This window comes from Notamacropus eugenii, chromosome 4 (genome assembly GCF_028372415.1).
Source record: "Notamacropus eugenii isolate mMacEug1 chromosome 4, mMacEug1.pri_v2, whole genome shotgun sequence".
NCBI lineage: Eukaryota > Metazoa > Chordata > Mammalia > Diprotodontia > Macropodidae > Notamacropus > Notamacropus eugenii.
Genome location: NC_092875.1, coordinates 233,326,693 through 233,346,541, shown reverse-complemented (window position 1 = coordinate 233,346,541; position 19,849 = coordinate 233,326,693). Strand labels below are relative to the sequence as shown.

Below are 19,849 nucleotides of genomic sequence, written 5' to 3'. Positions count from 1 at the left end.
CTACTTCTAGGTTTCTGCCAGAAAGGAACTACTCCACCCATCTCTGCCCTATTGCATAGGCCTACCAGTCTCAAGATGAATAACACAAGAACAGTTTTGATAAGAATTTCAAAGCCTGCCCTTGAAAGGGGTAAAATCCATGTGGTGCAGTGAGTGGGAGTATAGAGGGAAATTCATTAATTTGGGTTTTTTTCCCTTTTATGAAAGATAACAAGTTATGGGACAGTAGGGAAGGATGGAGCCAGTAAGGTACTGAGAATCTGAAAAGAAAATTTTTTAAAATGCTTAAAAGTAGGTATAGAATATGCAACAAGATCTGTATTAGGGGTGAGTGATAGGGATGAGAGTGGGAAATGTTAACTTTTTTTAAAAATCAAACTAATAACTTGATAAACCAGACAACTAGATGGTGAAGTGGGTAGAGTGCTGGGCTTGTGTTCAGGAATGCCTGAGTTCAAAGCTGATCTCAGATACTAATTAGCTGTGTGATATTGGGAAAGTCATTTAACCTCTGCCTCAGTTTCCTCAATTGTAAAATGGGGATAATAATAGTACTTACCACCCATGGTTGTTGTAAGGATGAAATGAGATAATAGCTATAATGTGCTTAGTACAGTGCTTGGTATATAATAATAGTTGCTTAATAAATATGAGCTAGTATTATTAATAGGAAATTGATGAAGCACTTTAAACTATTAATTACTATTGGTACTAGTATCATTATTACAGTTAATAGTATTATTGGTACTACTACTAACAGTAAATTCATTGGCATCATCATTTTTGGGGAACTGTCTTAGGATTAGGCCTCTTTGTTGCATAGGTAACCCAATTCCTTTGTATACTGCCCAAGATAGACATTTTTTATGCTGAATCTGCTCTGTAGCTGAATAATTTCCTACATATAGATGTTTTCATCCCCTAATGAAACATTTATGATAGAAGAAGATAGAAGAAATTATGTTAGAGGAGAGAAACTGTTTCTCAAGAGCCAAAGAAGTGAATGTGGGGTAAATCCTAGGATGGGTGTGTGGGAGGAAGAAGGGGAAGGTATTTTGCTGTGTGATGATGGCTAGTATTTTGCTAGCTGCAGAATTTAGTGATTGGGTGGAAGGAGGACAGTGATGGAGTGGAAAGAAATGGACATGCTCTCTATATTGCAGTGAATGTCAGAAATCCTAAGGGAAACTCTTAATGAAATAGAAGGAGACAGAGTAGAGGTAGTAGTGATAATGGACAGGGAGACAGATGAGGAATAGGAGAGAAACTGATCAGAGTTCTTTACAAAACTATGTTTGGTGCATTGTCGTGTTTAGTAACTGATCTCAGCCTTCTGGTCCTTCTGCATTACCTCCCTGTCAAACCAGCCCACTTTTAATCTTTCTCTTTCCAGAGGATGGTGAACTGCTCTTGCTTATCTCTTGTTTGTTCCTAGTGCTCCATCTGCCCTGATTCAGGGCTCTCCAGCACTGCTTGCCTATACCCATGTCCTGGGGAAGAATATTGGAGGGGAGGCTCTTGGTAAAACTTCTTCACAACTGGGCTAATGACATTTTATTAGTGTGTTTTGTCCAGGCTTCCATAAGCAGCTTCTAATTACAAGGCTCTGCCTGTGTTCCTTGCACTGCTGCCAGATTTCCATTTTGCCACCTTGGAGAATGCTGTGACCAAGTTGACAGACAACAGCAGAAGCCTGAGAGCAGCTTTCAAGATCAAAGAATTTGTGTGGCTTGTTTTCGTCTTCCATTATGACACTGGAGAATAGAATTTTTCAGATTTTTGAGGGAAATGAGGGCAGTCAGTTCTGTAGAACAAGCTAAATTGTAGATGGAAGGGCAGAGTCTCAGTGAAGGTCTGTTCTGGGGTTTGGGAATCTTACTCAAATTGCAATTTAAAGTGAACAGACTTGCTTTAGCCCACCAAGATTCTGTTCTTTGGGTGTTTAAGCTTAATAACTAGAGAGAGCCAAAGGAAGGCTGAAACAGGCTTAACTGTTGGAAATTATTCCTTTCCTATTTTATGAGCATTCTGTTTGCAGGGGCACACTTTTCTGATGGCTAGGGTCCAGTTCCTGTCTTGTCCTGGTGAGTATTTTAGTCTCATACTTGGTTGACGTCAGGATGTATTCAGATGTTGAACCCTGCCAATTTTGAAGGTATAGAAGCTAGAGATAGTCCCTTGAAGTTTTTACATATACTAGAAGTTTATTGACATTTGCCTCATGAATGATATAGGTGTGTATTTTTCTACCCACTCTCTGATAGAGTGTAAGCTTCTTGAGTGGGCAAAGTTTCCTTTTTGTATTCCCATTGACATGCAGGGATGGTAAGTGCTTAGTAAATTCTTATTAATTGATTGTAACACAAATGTCTACTAGTACATTTAACATAATATTGCTTACCTGACATACCTAATTTTTAAAATAGTTACTAGACATATTTCATTTCTTTTTGATAGGGTGATTGGGCCAGGATAGTGCTATAAATATAATTTATCTGGATTCAAGAAAGCATTTGAGAAAGTCTCATGTTATTTTTCTGGACAAGAAAGATAAATGTGGGTTAAACAACAGGACAGGTGTATGAATTCATTATTAGTTCAACAGCAGTACCCAAAGAGTAGCCATTACTGGTCTACTACTAAGTGGGAAAGAGGACTCTAATGAGGAACTCTAGAGAGCTAAGGTTTTCCCATGGCAATTTAACATTTTTATCAGTCACCTGGAAAAAAATTAGAGGATGGCATCTTTATCAAATTTACAGATGTTACAAAGTTGAAAGGGACATCTGACATAACAGATGATGGAGTTAGGTTCTAACAAGGTCCTCATAGGTGATATTGACTTATAGTAAAATGAAATGATAGGTTTTCTCTCACTGGAGGATTTTGGCAAAGGTTGAATGACTACTTTCTGGGAATGTCATGGGAGGGATTTTTGTTCAGGTATCACTTGGAATAGTTGGCTTCTGAAGTACTTTCTCTATCTGAGATTTAGATGCATTTTCATATTAGGCATCTTGTTTATGTCCTTCTGTAACTTCTCGACATGGAGACCAATCAACATATTGGGTTACTCTCTGTCTCTTGATGTCCTATGGGTATGGAAGCAGTATGTTGGTTGTTTGTATGTTATCCTTTACTTCTGCTGTCTGAGAAGCACACTTCCATTCTGGTCATGTCTCTTTGGTGGTATCTTTTATATTACTTTTTGCATGCAATTTTGCATTGGTAGTAAGGTACCATACATTTTTAGCATGATGTTTTCATCCATGTTGTCAAATGCTTTCAAAGAGGATGAACATGGCATCAAGGTCAACCACTGTACTGATGGCAAGTTCTTCAGTTTGAAAAGGCTACAAGCCAAGACCAAAGTGGAGGGAGTGTTGGGGCATCATTTTCTGTTTGCAGATGATTGTACAATCAATGGAGCCTCTGAAGCTGAGATGCAACAATGTATGGATCAATTCTCTACTGCCTGTGCTAATTAACAACAAAAAAACAGGTGTTCCATCAGTCACCACCAGACCATCTATACATGGAACCATCGGTTACAACAAATGGAGAAGTTTTGAATGCTGTGGATAAGTTCACTTACTTTGGTAGTGTACTTTCCAGGGATGTACATATTGACAATGAGGTTAATGCACACATTGCCAGAGCTAGCTTAGTATTTGGGAGGCTCTGAAGAAAAGTTTGGGAGAGAAGAGGTATTAGATTGACTACCAAACTTAAGTTCTACGGAGCTGTTGTGCTGACTTCATTGCTGCTTGCCTGTGAAACATGGACAGTCTACCAGCACCATGCCAGGAAACTGAATCACTTCCATTTGAACTATCTTAGGAAGATTCTGAAGATCACCTGGCAGTATAAGGTACCAGACATTGAGGTCCTTGCTTGAACTAAACTGCCAAGCATTCAAACTATGCTTCTGATGGACTGACCACATTGTTCAAATGCAAAATGTATGCTTGCCAAAAAAGACTATTTTATGGAGAACTCACACGGGGCAGGTGAACACATGGTGGTCAGAAGAAGTGATACAAGGACACTCTCAAGGTCTCTCTCAAGAACTTTGGAATTGTGTGACATGGGAGACACTGGCGTAGGATCCCACAGCATAGCATGCCCACATCAGAAAAAGTATTGTGCTCTATGAGCAAAGCAGAATTGAAATAGCACAAATTAAACTGTAGGATGTGCAAATTTGGAGTATCCACTCCAAATGTTCACACATGTGAGCATGTGCCCAATCTGTGGTAGAGCATTCTGAGCTCGCATTGGTCTGATCAGTCACAGTTGGACACATGGAAACTTGAGTTTATCATGGTGATGTCATTTTGGTCCTCTTTGAGAACAAAGGACAACAACCAATTTAGACCCTAAAGCATAGATCCAACTATGTCACATCCCCCTCAGTAAACTCCAGTGGGTCCCTGTCACTTCTGAGATCAAATACAAAATGTGATGTTTGGCATTCAAAACCCTTCATAACCTAGCCCTGTCCTATCTTTCTAGTCTTTTTATACCTTACTCTCCCTCATGTACCCTTTGATCTAGTGACACTGTCCTCCTTAATATTCATTCCATGAACAAAACACTCCATTGAGGTCATTTTCTCTGGCTGTCCCCAGTGCCTACAATACTGTCTCTCCTTAACTTCCCTTGGCTTCTTTTAAGTATGACTGAAATCCCATCTTTTATGGGAAGCCTTTCCCAACCCCTCTTCATTCTAGTGCCTCTCTTTTGTTATGTTTTCCTATTTCTACAGCTCGCTGTGTAGATATTTGTTTGATGTTCCCTCCCCCGTTAGGTTGTAAGCTCCTTGAGGGCTTGCTTCTTCTTATATTCCCCAGTGTTTTGCACAGTGCCTGGCACATAGTAGGTGCCACAGTGTCTATTAATTGATTCGTTGACCCACCATACATATCTTCATTGTTTTTTTGGGTGATGTATGTATGTATGTATGTACACACATATACAAACACACATACACTTGCATATGTGTATGTATATATGTTTTCTGTATATGAGTTCTCTATTATATACATATTTCCAAGTTCTTTTATATATATATTATATATATATATATATGTTCTCTATATATGCATGTAGAATAACTAGAAGAATACTGGAGCTGAAAGGGTGGGGCTTTTGTGTTTCAGGCAGAAGTTTGTGATGATTGAAAATACTGCAGACATTGCAGTCTACCGTTGCAACCCAAATGCAGTCAAGCCTGTTATTTTCCTCCTTTTTAATTCTGAGACAATTTGAGTCTATCTACTATGTCTATCTCAGGTTTTCATGCAAGCGCATCTCTTATACTGGTAATTGCCATTGTTTATCTACTTTTTTTTTGCTGTGTGAATAACTATTTTGAGTGTATTACCAAGTGCCTATCAATGACTTCTAACTGCCTTGATGTTCTTTAGGTACCTTAAACACAACATGTCCAATATGTAACATCTTTCATGCTAAGTGTACCTTTTCTTCATATTTCTCTCTTTTGATTAAAGGCACACCTTCTCCAGGGAACCTTGATTACTGCCTCTCCCCACAGTTGTTAGTGGATTTTCCCTCCTCATATTTTGTTCTTGTGTTTATGTGTCTGTGTACTAATTGTATTCCTCTTTCTTTGAAGGCAGGGGCTGTTTCATCTTTTTTTGTTGTGTCTCTAGCACAGCAACACGCATATTGTAGGTACCTACTAAATGTTGGCTGAATTGAATCAAATACAGGTTCTTGCATTTCATGGCTATGAAGGAATACTACCCATATGCCTTATTACTTAGGTTCCCACAAAATACGGGGAAAATGGGAGCCCATTCTTTGGCTCCTAGCCTATATTTTCTATTTTTAGGGCACATCATATTTCCTTTATCCTTCAGTTATTTTTTAGTCCCTCAGTTCAGTAGTCCTTGATAACATTTTTAACTTAATTATAATGATTGTTTTGGAAGAAGTTTGATGTAAATGTGGAAAATGAGAAAAGGAGCTAACATAAATATTGATGTAACAGTGTAGGAGAGAGTATGATAGATTTTTTGTCACTTAGGATTATGTTATTTTTTTCAAATATGAAGAACTATGATCATGTCTGGTAGAAAAAGAAAATGACCTAGGCTGTGTGTACATGGATTTTAAACTTTTAGATAATTGTGATTTATATGCCAACTCAGAGAAGCAACAAGGTAGAATGCAGTTCAGTGTCTCCATGATTTCTGAGCAATCAGTAGCCTCAATTTCTTCATTTGTAAAGTGACAGGAGTGAATCAAAAATGTCCCTTTCAGTTTTAATTTTCTATGATTATAACCAAATTTTTAAAAAATTAGCATTTTAGAGATGGCGTGAGATTCTATTGGGAGCACTGAACTTGGAGCCTGAAGACATGATTTTGAGTTCCAGCTCTGACAATTACTGTTCTTTTAACTGTGAGCACATCATAATCATTCTTAGATTCAGTTTTTCTCATCTGTAAAAATGGAGATAATAAATGTGTGTGTGTGTGTGTGTGTGTGTGTGTGTGTGTGTGTATGAAGGGATAGTTTATGTGTGTGTGTATAATTAGAGAAAGTGTCTGTATTTATATTTTATCATTTATTTCTTTGAGAGGAGGGCAGAAGTTTGGATGTAACTTCAGGAAACAAAGATTATCAGCTCTATCCTGCCCCTCCAGTATTGCTAATTGAAGTCCCAAAATAATATTTATGGCTTTGGTGTTCTCTCATCCTGGGGCAAGTTGGGAGTTAAAAGGAATTTACTCATCTCATCAATCAAGTTTGTGGGGTGAGGTTCTTATTAAGGAAGAAGTGTAGTATTCAAAAAGTCAGACTAGAATTCAAAGACTCTGCTATGCTGACTAGGTATGACTGTAGGGCTGACTCACAAAAGAGACAAAATTGTTCTGAGGCTTGCTCATAGAAAAGTTGACTCACAATACTACCCTCTGAGGAATAAACCATGTACTAGATACAATTCAGTAGGGAAGCAGCAGATGGCAATAACATTTCAGTGGTGAGGCAGCCTAATAGCAAATTCATCAAGAAAGAGCAGATGGCAATGAACTCTCAGTGGAGAAGCAGCAGATGGCAGCTCAGTAGAGAAAGCAACACAGTAGATGACATCATTAATTATGTGAGGAAGCAGCAAGGGGCAGAGAGGTGTTTCATCTGGAATGCAGCCCTAGAAGTATGAGTTGTCTGGGTTATGAATATCCTCATTCTCACCAGTAATATGAAGTCTGTGGGAGGCAGAATCTCTGATTGTATTCCCTTTCTTATTTCTCTTGCTATTCTGTGCCCTCTAGTTTGGTTTAATTAAAAAAAAAAACCCATTGGGATTTGTAAGATGTGGCTTTGCTTAGATACTGATGCAGAGAGACCTGGAACCTGAATGTAGTATTCAGGAGGCCTCTATATAGAGGGGGTACCTAGACTAAATTATTTGTATTATACCTTCTAAAAGAGTAAAAGGAAGAAGGAGGGGAAAAAAGGTCAGGTTGCCTCTGAATCAAGGAGACTTTTTAATAAAATTTTTAGACTCTCTGTATCTGGAATCCAGAGACAGCCAAACAAATGATCCTGGAAGGTAGTTTGTACTGAATTTTAATATACCTTTGTGCAATCTAGATATCATGGTTTTTGTTCAGAGTTAGATTTCTGCAGTTTTGTGCCTAGAGAGTGGGTCCAAATAAAACTTGCAAAGCATTTGCTGAATGGTACTGAAAGAACCCTAAGACATAAAACTTTCCATTCACACCCTGCCAGCTGAGAATGTTGAGAATGTCAAGAATTTTCTTTTTTACCACTTCCCCTTTCTCATAAACCCAATAGTAGCCTGGCCTTGTTTTGATTTCCTGCTCTTGCCTCTTTTTCATAGTCTAGGGTTTGAGGGTTGTTGCAAGGTTTCTGATGAAGTTCACAGGACAGGAGGCAACCCTGAGAGTGGACCATAGGGACCTGTCCAAGCCAAGAAAACTTAGAAGGCAAGGTTTCAGTCTCAGTGTAAGTGGGTCTCCAGGGACAGACTATTCTCTGAAAAGTGAAACACATAGCTAAGTTCCAAAGCACATTGCCAGAAAATTCTAGCTTGATTCTTTCTCATTTGTAAAGGTCCAGCCCAGCTGGAGCCAGATGTTCATTCTAAGCTATCATTTATTTTCCACCACTGCTCATTATTAACATGGAATGTCAATATGTGGAATTTTGCTCTCCTAGAATTTATGACACCACAAATTTGCATTTAAGGAATTTCTCTTGAGGCTCTTTGGGTGGTCTGAATGGCTTATGCTTGGGGCAATGTGGGGTCTTGGCTCCCCCTGACCCCCAACACATGTAAACTCTCCCTGGAGTTGTTGTGTTCGTTCTTCATTTTCAAAGGGGACCATGACATCAGAAAAATGATGATATGTCTTGAATTTGTTTTGAGTGAGGGAGGGCTGTGCAAGGTCATCAGCCTCACTTTCTCCTCCTGAGCCATCTGGATCCAGTGACCAGATATTTATCAGAATGACTGGAGACAGCGTAGGATGCAATGGGAGACTTTGGCCTTTTAGGCTAGTTAAGGCCTTTTCAGGTACTCACCTAAAGTGAGGTAATGCCCATTCAGTGAACAGACCTCTTTTAAAAGTAGTCAGGGGATGGCCCCTTTAAATAGAAATGAAAAAATAAATAAATAAATCAAGCTGGGAGGGACAGGAACCTCACCTCAGGATTGTTGAAAAACCCTAACTGTTGAGAAACTGTTAGTTACTATTGACATTCACTCTAAGCCAAGAGGGTCCCCAAAACAGCCATTGAGTGGAGCTTGGGAAGGGACCCATTGTTGTTCAGTCTATGGGCTTCAGAGTGCACTGGGTCTAAGGATTTAGGGAAGAGAAAGAAGGAAGGGAGAGAGGGAGGAAGGGAGGGAGGGAGGAAGGAAGGAAATATAGCCAATAAACCTCAAGTTAACTGGGCAGCTTCTGGCCATCAACATTTACCTTCTTTTGGAGAGGAGAAGGAAGGGGACAGGGAGTGGTTGAGAGAGAAGATGAGCTGAGTATATCTCCCTGGAGTGAAGCTTGGGCTAATATAGGATGCCATTGCACCATCATTTATTTGGAGCTTACTTTATGCCCTGCATGGTGCTAGACTCTGTCAGTCAGTCAACAAACATTTATGTAGGCCCTACTATGTGCCAGCCACAGTGCTGAGCACTGGGGATACAAAAAAGAGTCAAAAGAGAGTCCTGCTCTGGGGAAAAAAAGAGCAAAAGAACAAAAGTTCCTGCCTTCTAGGAGTTTTCATCATTTTGCTGGATGTAGAACAGGAGTTATTAATGGATTGTCAAAGAGTTTGAGGATGGATTTCAGGGAGTCCATGACCTTCCATGGGAAAAACATATTACATATTTGTTTTCCCTAAACTGAACTGAAATTTAGCACTTCCTTCGATTATGAATTAAAAAACCCCCCAAAACAAACAAAAAAAACCCCATTACTTTGAGAAAGAATCCATGGGTTTTACCAGACTGCTGCCAAAGGGGTCCAGGACAGAAAAAAAAGTTAAGAACCTCTGATTTGGAGAATGGAAGGAGAAAGTGGGAGTTCTGTAATAGATAATAACTAGCTAGAGAAGGGAGAATATAGGACTGGGGTAAAAGCAAATTCCCACCGTCATTAGGCCAGAGCTTCTCTTTTGTGTGAAAGGCTTTCTGTGATTACAGAACAAGTCATGGAATTATAGACCTGAAAGCTTGGGAAATCATATAGTCCAGCCACCAAAACCTACAGCTGAGGAAGCTGAGAGGAAATCTAGAGAGGATGCAGAGACAGCTGGTGATGGGACTGGGACAAGAATCCAGATTTTCTGACGTATTTTAGGGCTCATTTCATCTACAACCCACCATCCCATCCCGCTGTGGTAGGTCAGAGACCTGGAACAAATGAGCCAGGTGCCAAGGAGGGACACATTGGGACAAGTTAGAAGAGAGGGAAGGACAAAATCTTAGTACCCCTACTCTAATTTATTGGCTATGGGAATGAATATTTTTTTTCCTTTTAAGTGTTAATAATAAAGCAGTTAGAAACAGCATTTAATACTCATAAATTTGCTTCAGATAACTTTAAAATGACTTAGCCCTTATTTGAATACTAGGATATCTATAATTGTAAGGTCATAGACTGAGTCAGAAGGGACATTTTTAGACTGTGCTTTAAATAAATTTTTATTTTATTTTTTCAGTTACCACAAATTTATTTTCTCTCCCTCCCCCTTTGACCTCCTAAATGAAAAAGAAAAATCTCTTGTGACAGATATGCATAATCAAGCAAAATAAATTCATACATTGGCCATCTCAAAAATATACATCTAAATCTGCACCCTGAGTCTTTCATCTCTCTTGTCTAGACAATGATTTTCAAACCCTCATTCCATTTCTAAGACATTGTGATTGGAAGGGAGTGAGTAATGATAAACAGGCAGGTCATTTATTCATTTTTAGAAAGAACACTAAGGAAGAAACCCAAAATATTTGTTTAGGGAAAAAGGTTAGCATTTCAAGATTCCCTGTGGGGTTGTTTCTGAATGATTAGAAGGCGTCTGAAAATTATCTGGACGCGCAGTTTACTAGGCCTTTGGGCTGTTCTGTTGTATAGCTGGGGAAGAAAAGCTGCCAATTGGCATCTCTTGTTTTACTCCTGAGATAGTCGCCCTTCCAAGGACAGGTTTTTTACATGCTCATGATTCTGTTTTACCTCCAAATGGTTTTTTAATTTGATTGCTCTCACTCCTCTCTTTTCCCTAAATACATTAAATCATTTTGTATATTTACAGTACTTGTGGACTTTACTTAATATTTGTGTTAGATGAGAAATGATTTTGTTTTCCAGCCTGCACTAAAACTATCCTTTGGTCACAGCTGTGGGTTTTAGTGGTGGAACTCTTTAACTTTTCACTCTTTATTAAATAGTACAAGTCCCCAGCAAAGAAAAATTTTTTTGAGGAGGCTCCCCAGCAGATTTATTTAAAAATTATTCCATTTCCAGGAATAAGCTGAAGAACAATGCATTATAAACAGAGCATTCTTCAATAATTCACAAGACAGGTCCACCAATGGCCATTTAAGGGTCAGTTTGTGGCTTAACCATTGGAAATGAGCTCTCTCTTTAAAAAAAAATCTATCCTTTGCTGTTCTTTCCATTTGAGCTTCAATCATGGTAGCTTCCTGAAAAGTCTACTTTGTACAGTCTCTTGTGCTTTGGGTGCCCGGACAGAATATTGCTATGAATGGCTGCTTTTAAAAAATAGACCTTGTTTGTGACATTAGCTTAGCCAGGTTGTTTCATGTGAATCTTCTGTATTGAGTTTAATGAGAAGTGGGTTGCATAAAAATGAAATTTCATTTTCCCACTTAAAAAACAACTCTTCTAATTTTGCTTTTACATCACTAAACACTAATTATCATTATTATTATTTTTAACACTTTCTGACATTTGCATTTACTGTATATAGACTTTGTATCTTCTTACCTGTTTGTTATTCTTTCCCTTTTCCTCTCCACCCCTCCACTAGAATATCAATTCCTTGAAGGCAGAGGCTATATAAGTATTTCAGCACTTTATATTTTTACTTTCTCTGGGATGAACTCAGTCTGATTCTCCCTCTATCCATGAGGGGAATAAGCTGGCCCAAGACAGATACCCAGGGATACTGGTTCAGTGGATAGAAGGCTGGCCCTGGAGTCAGGAAAACTGACTTCCAATATGACTTCACCTACTTCACTTACTAGTGGTGTGCCATGCAGAATCCAATGAGATAATTATAAAGTGCTTAGCAGAGTGCCTGGTATACAGCAGGCATTATATAAATGCTAGCTATTCTCATGACTATTATCCTCACTCATTCAACAAATTCATGTTTATTGAGCACCTAACATGTTCCCTGAAGTGCAGGGGACTGAGAACAGACAAAGGACAAAGCATAAGTGTGCTAAACAAATTAATCCCTCTGCCAGGTCATAGCCCTTAAGATACTTCAAGAAAACTATCATGTCATAGGATTGTAGGATTATTGATTTTGATCTGGAAGGGACCTCTGAGGTCACTGAGTCTAAACCCCTACCCCTCATTTTACAGATGAGGAAATTGAGTCTGATAGAAGTGAAGGGACTTGCTTAGGCTTACATAGTGATCTAGATACTCTAAAGGGTATATTTCATGAAACTATAAGAATGGAACAAGCAAACTTTAAAAACTGATTGTCTATAGCAGACCACATCTTTGTAGTTGTGTCATGGACTGAAAAGAGCTGAGAACATGAGATTTTACTGGATACTAGCAAAATAGAAACTTGTATGTTCTCCTCCAACAAGGGATCTCTCATACATGATAATACCTCATGGATGTGCAATATTCTTTGACAAATGTAATCACAGCGATCATTCTATGATCATCTCATTATTAACTTCAAGCAAAGCATAAAACATAAAGTATTCACCACAGTCAGGAAAGATGTCTTGGGCAGGGTCCAAATGGAAGAGGGAGTCCTTCTAGAAGGTGAATTAGATCCTCCAGGTCCTTCATTGCCTGTGTATGATTTTGCGCTGGTTACATAAAGTCACCCATCCCAATGTTACAGAACCTGGTCCTCAGTGAAATCCAAGTGCTCAGAAGAGATTAGCTTAATAATCCATGTAGAAAAAATGCATCACAAAGACCCTTAGATAGACTGTGCCATGCAGCTGGATAGCTGATTCACTGAGTACATATAATGTACTCAGTACATACATTCATCTAGGATAGGTAACACTGATGGACAAAGAGTGAGACTCAGAATAAAATGGGAGAAAAGAGTAGGGTGGTTCACATTTGAAAAATTGTGCAGATCTTTTAATGATCCCAAGTGACTCCCCAGTGCAAAGACCCATCTTTTCAACATAGATGTTCTCTTGTTAATGCTCTATCATTGTGAATCTTGGAGTAACACAAAAGCTAAGTGATTAAAGTTGCAGATAACCCAGAGAGAAAGGGAGATTCACATGATGAATGAAAATTTGGAATGCACACATGTGATGAGTTGTGCTTGCAAAATGTTGTAAGGGATTTTCTTTTTCAGGAAAAGTATGATTTAGAGAAATTGGTCATGTGGAATGAGAAAGGCATGACAGGCAGTGCCCCACTGGTATGCTTCAGTGTCAAAAAGACCAAGAGGAAGGTCTTCAGTACATTGGTGGGTTGATCCTGAAACTGGACTGAGACCTCCCAGTGTTTTCTGTGATTTCACAGAGAAGTGACTGGATCAGGTCAGAGATATCTCAGGTTGATCTTCTTTGGTCAGATTATATTGGAATATTATAATCAGTTTTAGGTAATACCTTTTAAGGAATGCATTGATAAGATAGAAAGTGTCCTGAGAGAGAGCAGTGAGGATGATGAAGGGGCTACGTACAATTCATGCTGTATGAGGGTCAGTTGAGGAAATGGGGATGAAGAGAAGACATAAAAGTGTACATAATAGCTATTTTCAAATGTTTGATTAATTGTCTTATGGAGGCAATAGATGTATTCTTCTTGGTTCCACGGGGCAAGGCTAAGAGCAATGAGTGGCAATTGCAAAAAGTTAATTCAAAGTTAAGGAAATTAGATCTGATTTCTATAAAACTTCTTAATTATTGGAGGTAGGCAAAAGTGGAACAGAGTGCCTCAAGGGCTAACAATTCTCCTTACTTGTCCTATAGGTCACAGAGAGATTCTTTTTCAGATACAGGCTGATTTCTGACTGCTCAGATTTCTGTAATTCTGTGACACCAGTCATGATCTAATCTGTTCTGGTCTGGTCTTTGGAATGCACCCCGTGACATTTTCTCATGGTATTTGATTATTCTGAGCTTGCATACTATGGCCTCTTGTTCTAAGAAACAGATGATTGGAAAAAGTCAAGCAATTATCATTTATTAATGCTTCCTCTATGATTAAACTTAAATGACTCTTAATTTTTCAAGGAGTGTAGTGTATGATGGATACAACATGACTTTTGGGACCTTGAAAAGAAAAATATATTTTTTTGAGCTGCTGCCTTCATCTTCCTTTTGAAACCAAGGATAGAAAATACATTTTAATTTGAACCATCAGGAAACATATTTTACAAAATCGTAAGAACTTTTCTTCAGTGTATAGTATCTTTCACACTGATTGACTAGGATGACTTCAAGTAGAGTGAATTCTTTAAATATTACAGCACTAATTATTCCCCAGAGCTTATTTCAGTATTTTGTCTGCAGATCATCAAACATGCAAACAAATCAAATTAGAATGCACAAACAGGTGTGTGTTGTTAAACTCTAGAACATTATTCTTTTCTCTGCAAATAAGAAAAACTGTGATAGACCTTGAATCTCTCCCAGAACTGTAGACAAATATCAGTAATTGGAATGATGGAGTTTCTGGCTTATGAAATAGTGATTAATAAAATTGAGGCGCACTTTTTCTCTCTCTCTCCCCTCTTCTCTCCCTTCTCTCTGTCTCCCTTTTTCTTTCTCTTATTCTCTTTCTCCACAATATGTGATATTAATGTACTTAATATATCACTATAATATATTATTTTAATATCATATATATGTATATAATAGGATCTTTCTTTCCATGAGGAAGTCAGACAACTAAGAGAAATTATTCATTTCAACGACTAACTCTCTTTGCAATGTGTCTGCTATGTAACTTGGACAAATTACGTAACCTTTCTGTTTCTTATTCTGTAACACCAGCAATGTGATTTTTGACCTTTCTGGAGCCTGTGGGGAGTAGAAGAAGGAAGTGATTTTTAAATGTTTACTGTTTTATAGAGCTTTGTACCCTTGCTTCAGGAACATGTGCTCTTGAATCAGCAGCTTGGTTGATTCCTTTCATAAACTTTCTTCTGCTGACTGGTGGCACTACACTTTGGCCCCAGACTGACTTTGGGTTGTTGGCTTTTTATCTAATTCCTCTTTTGCTTTTGACAACTCCCCCCACCCTTCCTCCCATGAGCCCCTCAGAGCTTTTGTGGAAGTAGCTGCTCTGAATTGGGCTGAAAAAAGTTGTCAAAATAGAGGCTACATTTAGGGAATTATAACCTGTAAATAATACTTCTAGTCTGTCTAGGGCATTGCAACTATACCATGGGAAATTTCAGAACTTGTGGGCAGGAAGGCTATCACTGTTGTCTACTTGTAATCCTCTTGCCTGACACATAGTAGGTACTTAATAAATGCTTGTAAATTGGTTTATTCCCATGGAGCATAGTGACCTCCTACTGATATGTAGGAATTTTTTTCTAGGAGGAAATTTTAAGATTCTTGCTTCTTCATATTTTCAGTTTTTATGGTTATTTTGAGGAATGGAAAATGGTATCCACCTCCAGAGAAAGAACTGATAGAGTCTGAATGCCTATCAAAGTATACTTTTAAAAAAACTTTCTTCTTCTTTTTTTTGTCTGTATTTTCTTTTGCAATATGACTAATATGGATATACTATGCATGTATAATCTATATGTAATTGCGTGCTCCCTTTCAGGGACTGGAGAAAGGAGGCAGGGATGGAGGTAATTTGGAATTCAAAATTTTCAAAAACAAAAGTTGAAAATTATTTTTATATGCAATTTGAAAGAAATATTTAAAATTTTCACATTAAAAAAGAAAGGTATTCATATATTGTTTACTAAAGGAGGGTGATTTGAACCAGTGTTCTGACAGCCACTCTGTTAAACATTGTAGGATTTTAAGATCATGTTTTATCTCTTGTAGCCACAAAACAAAAGTAAACTACCATTTCTCTCTGTATAGATTCAATGGTCACTCCTATTTTTTTTAAAAAAAATTTTATTGATGTCTTTTGCCTTAATATTACAATCATTTCCACATTGGTGCTGCTAGGTGGAGCAGTAGATAAAGTCTGGGTCTGGAGGCAGGGAGATCTGAGTATAAATCCCACTTCAGACTTTATTACTTGTGTGACCATGGACAAGTCACTTAATGTCTGCTTCAGTTTCCTTAGCTGTAAAATGGGTATCATAATAGCACCTACCTCCCAGGGATGTTGTGAGGATTAAATGAAATAAAATTTGTAAAGTGCTTTGCAAACCTTAAATCGCTGTATAAATGCTGGTTTTTATCATCATCATCATCATCAAAAAGAACCGCCTCTTTTTCCAGGTTGATCACTGCTGTCTTTAAATAGCCACTGTAAGATATGTAACGCTAACAGATTTGCAAATGAAATACCTTTTCTGGACCCAATCATGTTTTTTTAAATGAGGCTAAGGAATCTCAACAACCTCCAGAGAAATTTTGTTTCATTCAGAGCTACAGAATTGGCCCATATTGTGCTTGAAAATGCATTTTTATGAATTTATAACTGATCTCTTTGCTTTCCAAGCTGGATTCAACAGTCTTTCTAGAACTGGGACTTTGTATACAAATCTGCCAAGTAAAAAAATGACCGTTTGTATTAGGCGTAGTTGTTCCCCTCTTTCTTTTAATATTTAAGTGAATTTCTTCTTGCTTCATAGATATTTGGTATTTAAAACTGCAGGGAAAGAAAATAGATTTGGAGGTCTTCTCTAGTAAAAGTAGAATGAATTTCCCCAGTTGAAGAGTTCTAGTAATCCAAAAGAAATAAGAGGAAGGTGACAGTCATTTAATCAATAGATAGATATGTTGAATATTCATCAGGTTCATAGCTCACTACTAAATCCTCAGGATGATGTCCTTATAATAAAAATCTCTGGGCCTCTATGCTTCCTTGCTCTGCCCTGCCCTGCTCTCCCCTCCCTTCCTTTTCCCTTTTCCTTCCTTTTTCTCTTTTTTCCCTACCTTCTTTTCTCCCTCCCTCTATCTTTTCTTTCCTTCCTTCTTTCCTTCCTAATAAGAATCTTTATCACCAGTGATATTCTTTTTGTTAAGTCTTTTAAACGAAGTACTTTCTATTCTATGTTTTTTTAGGGTTCTTAAGATAGTCCAGTGTTGTGCAGAGTCAGACTGGCCTAGGAGTGTTTTTAAGGTCTCTAATTTCTGCATTCTCAGTAGTTCTTCAGCAAAGGTCTGGTGATCCTTGGCATTCTTCTGCCACTTTATCCTAGACACTTTATCTTTTTCCTTGCTATAATATAATTCTCTTGTCAGTGATACAGGAAAGTAAAGTAGATGGAAAAAGAGCAATAAAAAAAGAAAAATCTTTCAGAAAAACAGGATTTAACATGAAATTGAAGTTTAGCAGTCACCAAAGAGGAGACCACAGGGTTTTGTAGGTATATGCAGAACACTGGGAAATATTCAGTGAAGAGAATTTTTAAATTATTTAATATAACTCTTGGGGAAATACCAGTGGAAACTACTGTTTCAGAGAGATTTGACTAGAATCTTGCCTTTTGTCTGAAACTACATTAAATGTATTATTTAGTTTAATTTTATTCATTCTTCTTTAAACAGTTCCATTCATTGGCTCCCATGTACTATCGGGGATCTGCGGCAGCTGTTATAGTATATGATATCACTAAACAGGTAAGATTGGCCAAACTGAGAAATAAGGTTGTATTTTCCCTAACTTAGTATGGTAGGAAGGGGACTCACTCCCTACTTGGGTTTCTCCAATGTACAGCAGCGTAGTTTATTAGTACACAGCCTTGCATCGGCAGGAAGTAATGATCCTCAGGAGTCCAAGTGGGCTTTTCCATATTGCTTTTATTTCCCAAAGGTCTCAGTCAGGTAGATACATATCCTATCCGGAAATAAATGAGCAAACCAAACCTCATAGACAGCGGCTGCTTATTAACTTTAAGAAAATATTTTACTTTGAACATTTATTTGTAGATAGAACTTTGACTGTCTTCTTGACCAAATTCTTACTTTTGAAGGCAGAAAAGAATTTGTTTTGCAAAGGTTTGCACATGGTTATAAAATTCCTGTTTTCTGTCAATATTCCTATGGACAGTTCTACAGGAAATTTATGATCTTTAAACCCAGAGATAATATTTGTGTGTATATACACACATATGTGTATGTATATAAATTTATATGTATATAAATAGGACAAAGTGAGGTTATAGGATGTGCATTAATGGATCCTTGTGGCAATTTGCTGACATTTTGTTTCTCTCCTACAAATTGAATTATTTTCTTCTAGTTTGGAAAAGCTGACTCAGAACACTAAGGCATTAGTTTAATGAACCATCACTGCTACCATTTATGAATTTGTGCCACTTTTTGCTTCTGTGTTCTGTGTTTTTTGGCTCAAGGACTGGGAGGGGGCTGTGTGAGTGAAGGACAAAAAAGGAAGACAGACTTTAGAGCACATAAGCTGTTCTTCCTATTCAAGCAAACATGAAAGCAGCCCTCCATCCCAAGCAAGATACCATCAGCCCTGTTATCTGTATTTTTACAGTGTAAAGGATACAACTTTCAAGAAATATTAAATTACAGAGAAAAGTGTTAGTAGAAAACCTTTTCACTTTTATCAGAGGTTTAATTTTATTCTGTGAATGAGTTTCATATTTTAAAAGCATTATTGAAGGTTTTGTTTTTTATATCATGCTCATTTTTCAATTGCCTCCTCCCCTCCTTGACCTTAACATAAAACCCTGTCTTATCATAACAACAAAATCCCAGTAACACAAAACTAGCCAATACAGTAACCATTTTTAATAACATTTTTTGCCATAGTCCCCTACTTTTCTGTTGAGAAGAGGGAAGTGTGTTGAATGTTTTGGATTTTGTGAAAGAATGAATTATATTTTCAATGATTGTTTTATATTTATACAATATGGAGAAGTAGCGCTAGACACATTATTCAAGAGAACCACATGAAAACTCTTTCTTCATCAAACTGTGGTGTACTTGTAATGGCAAGAGAATGTTGGGTTTTAAAAAGATCCCAAGAAAGGTTCTGAATAATTTGCTTGTACTTTTAATTTAGGATTCTTTTAATACCTTGAAGAAATGGGTAAAAGAATTAAAAGAACATGGTCCAGAAAACATTGTAATGGCCATCGCTGGAAACAAATGTGATCTCTCGGATATTAGGTAATGTATGTGCATATGTTTACTTATATGAGTGCAATTATGAATTATCCCATTAACACATACCAATTGAGAAGTTTGTGCCAGTTTTGTTACTTCTTAATCTAATCACTTATTTGACTGATGTCTGATCTTTTCATTCTGGAACTTTAGTCCAACCTATTTATTTTAGAGATGAGGAGACTGTCTATAGACATCAAGTGACTTGTCTAAGGCCACATGGCTACTTTACACGAGGAGCTAAGTTTCCAGACTCTTAGTTCAGTGGTCTTTCTTCTATTAATCTATCTTGAATAAACAACTATCAATTTGAGAATGAGTTTATCAGTGGAAAAATCACATCTGCTAAATATTGGTTGACATGAGCTATGACATATAACAGTGACTCGGTTATCTGAGAGTCAGATTTAGAACATCTTCAGATTTCCCAAAACAGCCAGGTTCTTTGCAGTAAGACCCTGATCCAAAATATAATTGTGTAATTAGAAGGAAGGGACAAAGTCTTTGAAGGATGAAAAAATATTTCTATGGACATTTTATTCATTCTGTGTATATATGTATATATATACGTATATATGTATGCTTATTCCCTTCCCTTATGGGTTGTCAAGTCTGCTGATCCTACCTCGATAATGTACCCCAAATCTGTTCTTCCTCCTCTTCCTCCTCCTCCTCCTCCTCCTCCTTCTCCTCCTCTTCCTCCTCCTCCTCCTCCTCCTCCTCCTCCTCCTCCTTCTTCTTCTTCTTCTTCTTCTTCTTCTTCTTCTTCTTCTTCTTCTTCTTCTTCTTCTACTTCTTCTTTTCTCTCTCTCTCTCTCTCTC

At 37.7% G+C, this 19,849-nt stretch overlaps 1 protein-coding gene across 1 annotated transcript in view; it reads left to right on the top strand.

Annotated features, from left to right (window-relative positions):
• The window catches only part of RAB31 (RAB31, member RAS oncogene family), a 178,725-nt gene that overhangs the window by 100,001 nt on the left and 58,875 nt on the right, over window positions 1-19,849 (top strand). Inside the window, exons 4-5 of the mRNA XM_072604231.1 lie at window positions 17,441-17,512; window positions 18,924-19,030. Coding sequence (XP_072460332.1) covers window positions 17,441-17,512; window positions 18,924-19,030 — 179 coding nt within the window. The remainder of the gene's footprint in view (window positions 1-17,440; window positions 17,513-18,923; window positions 19,031-19,849) is intronic.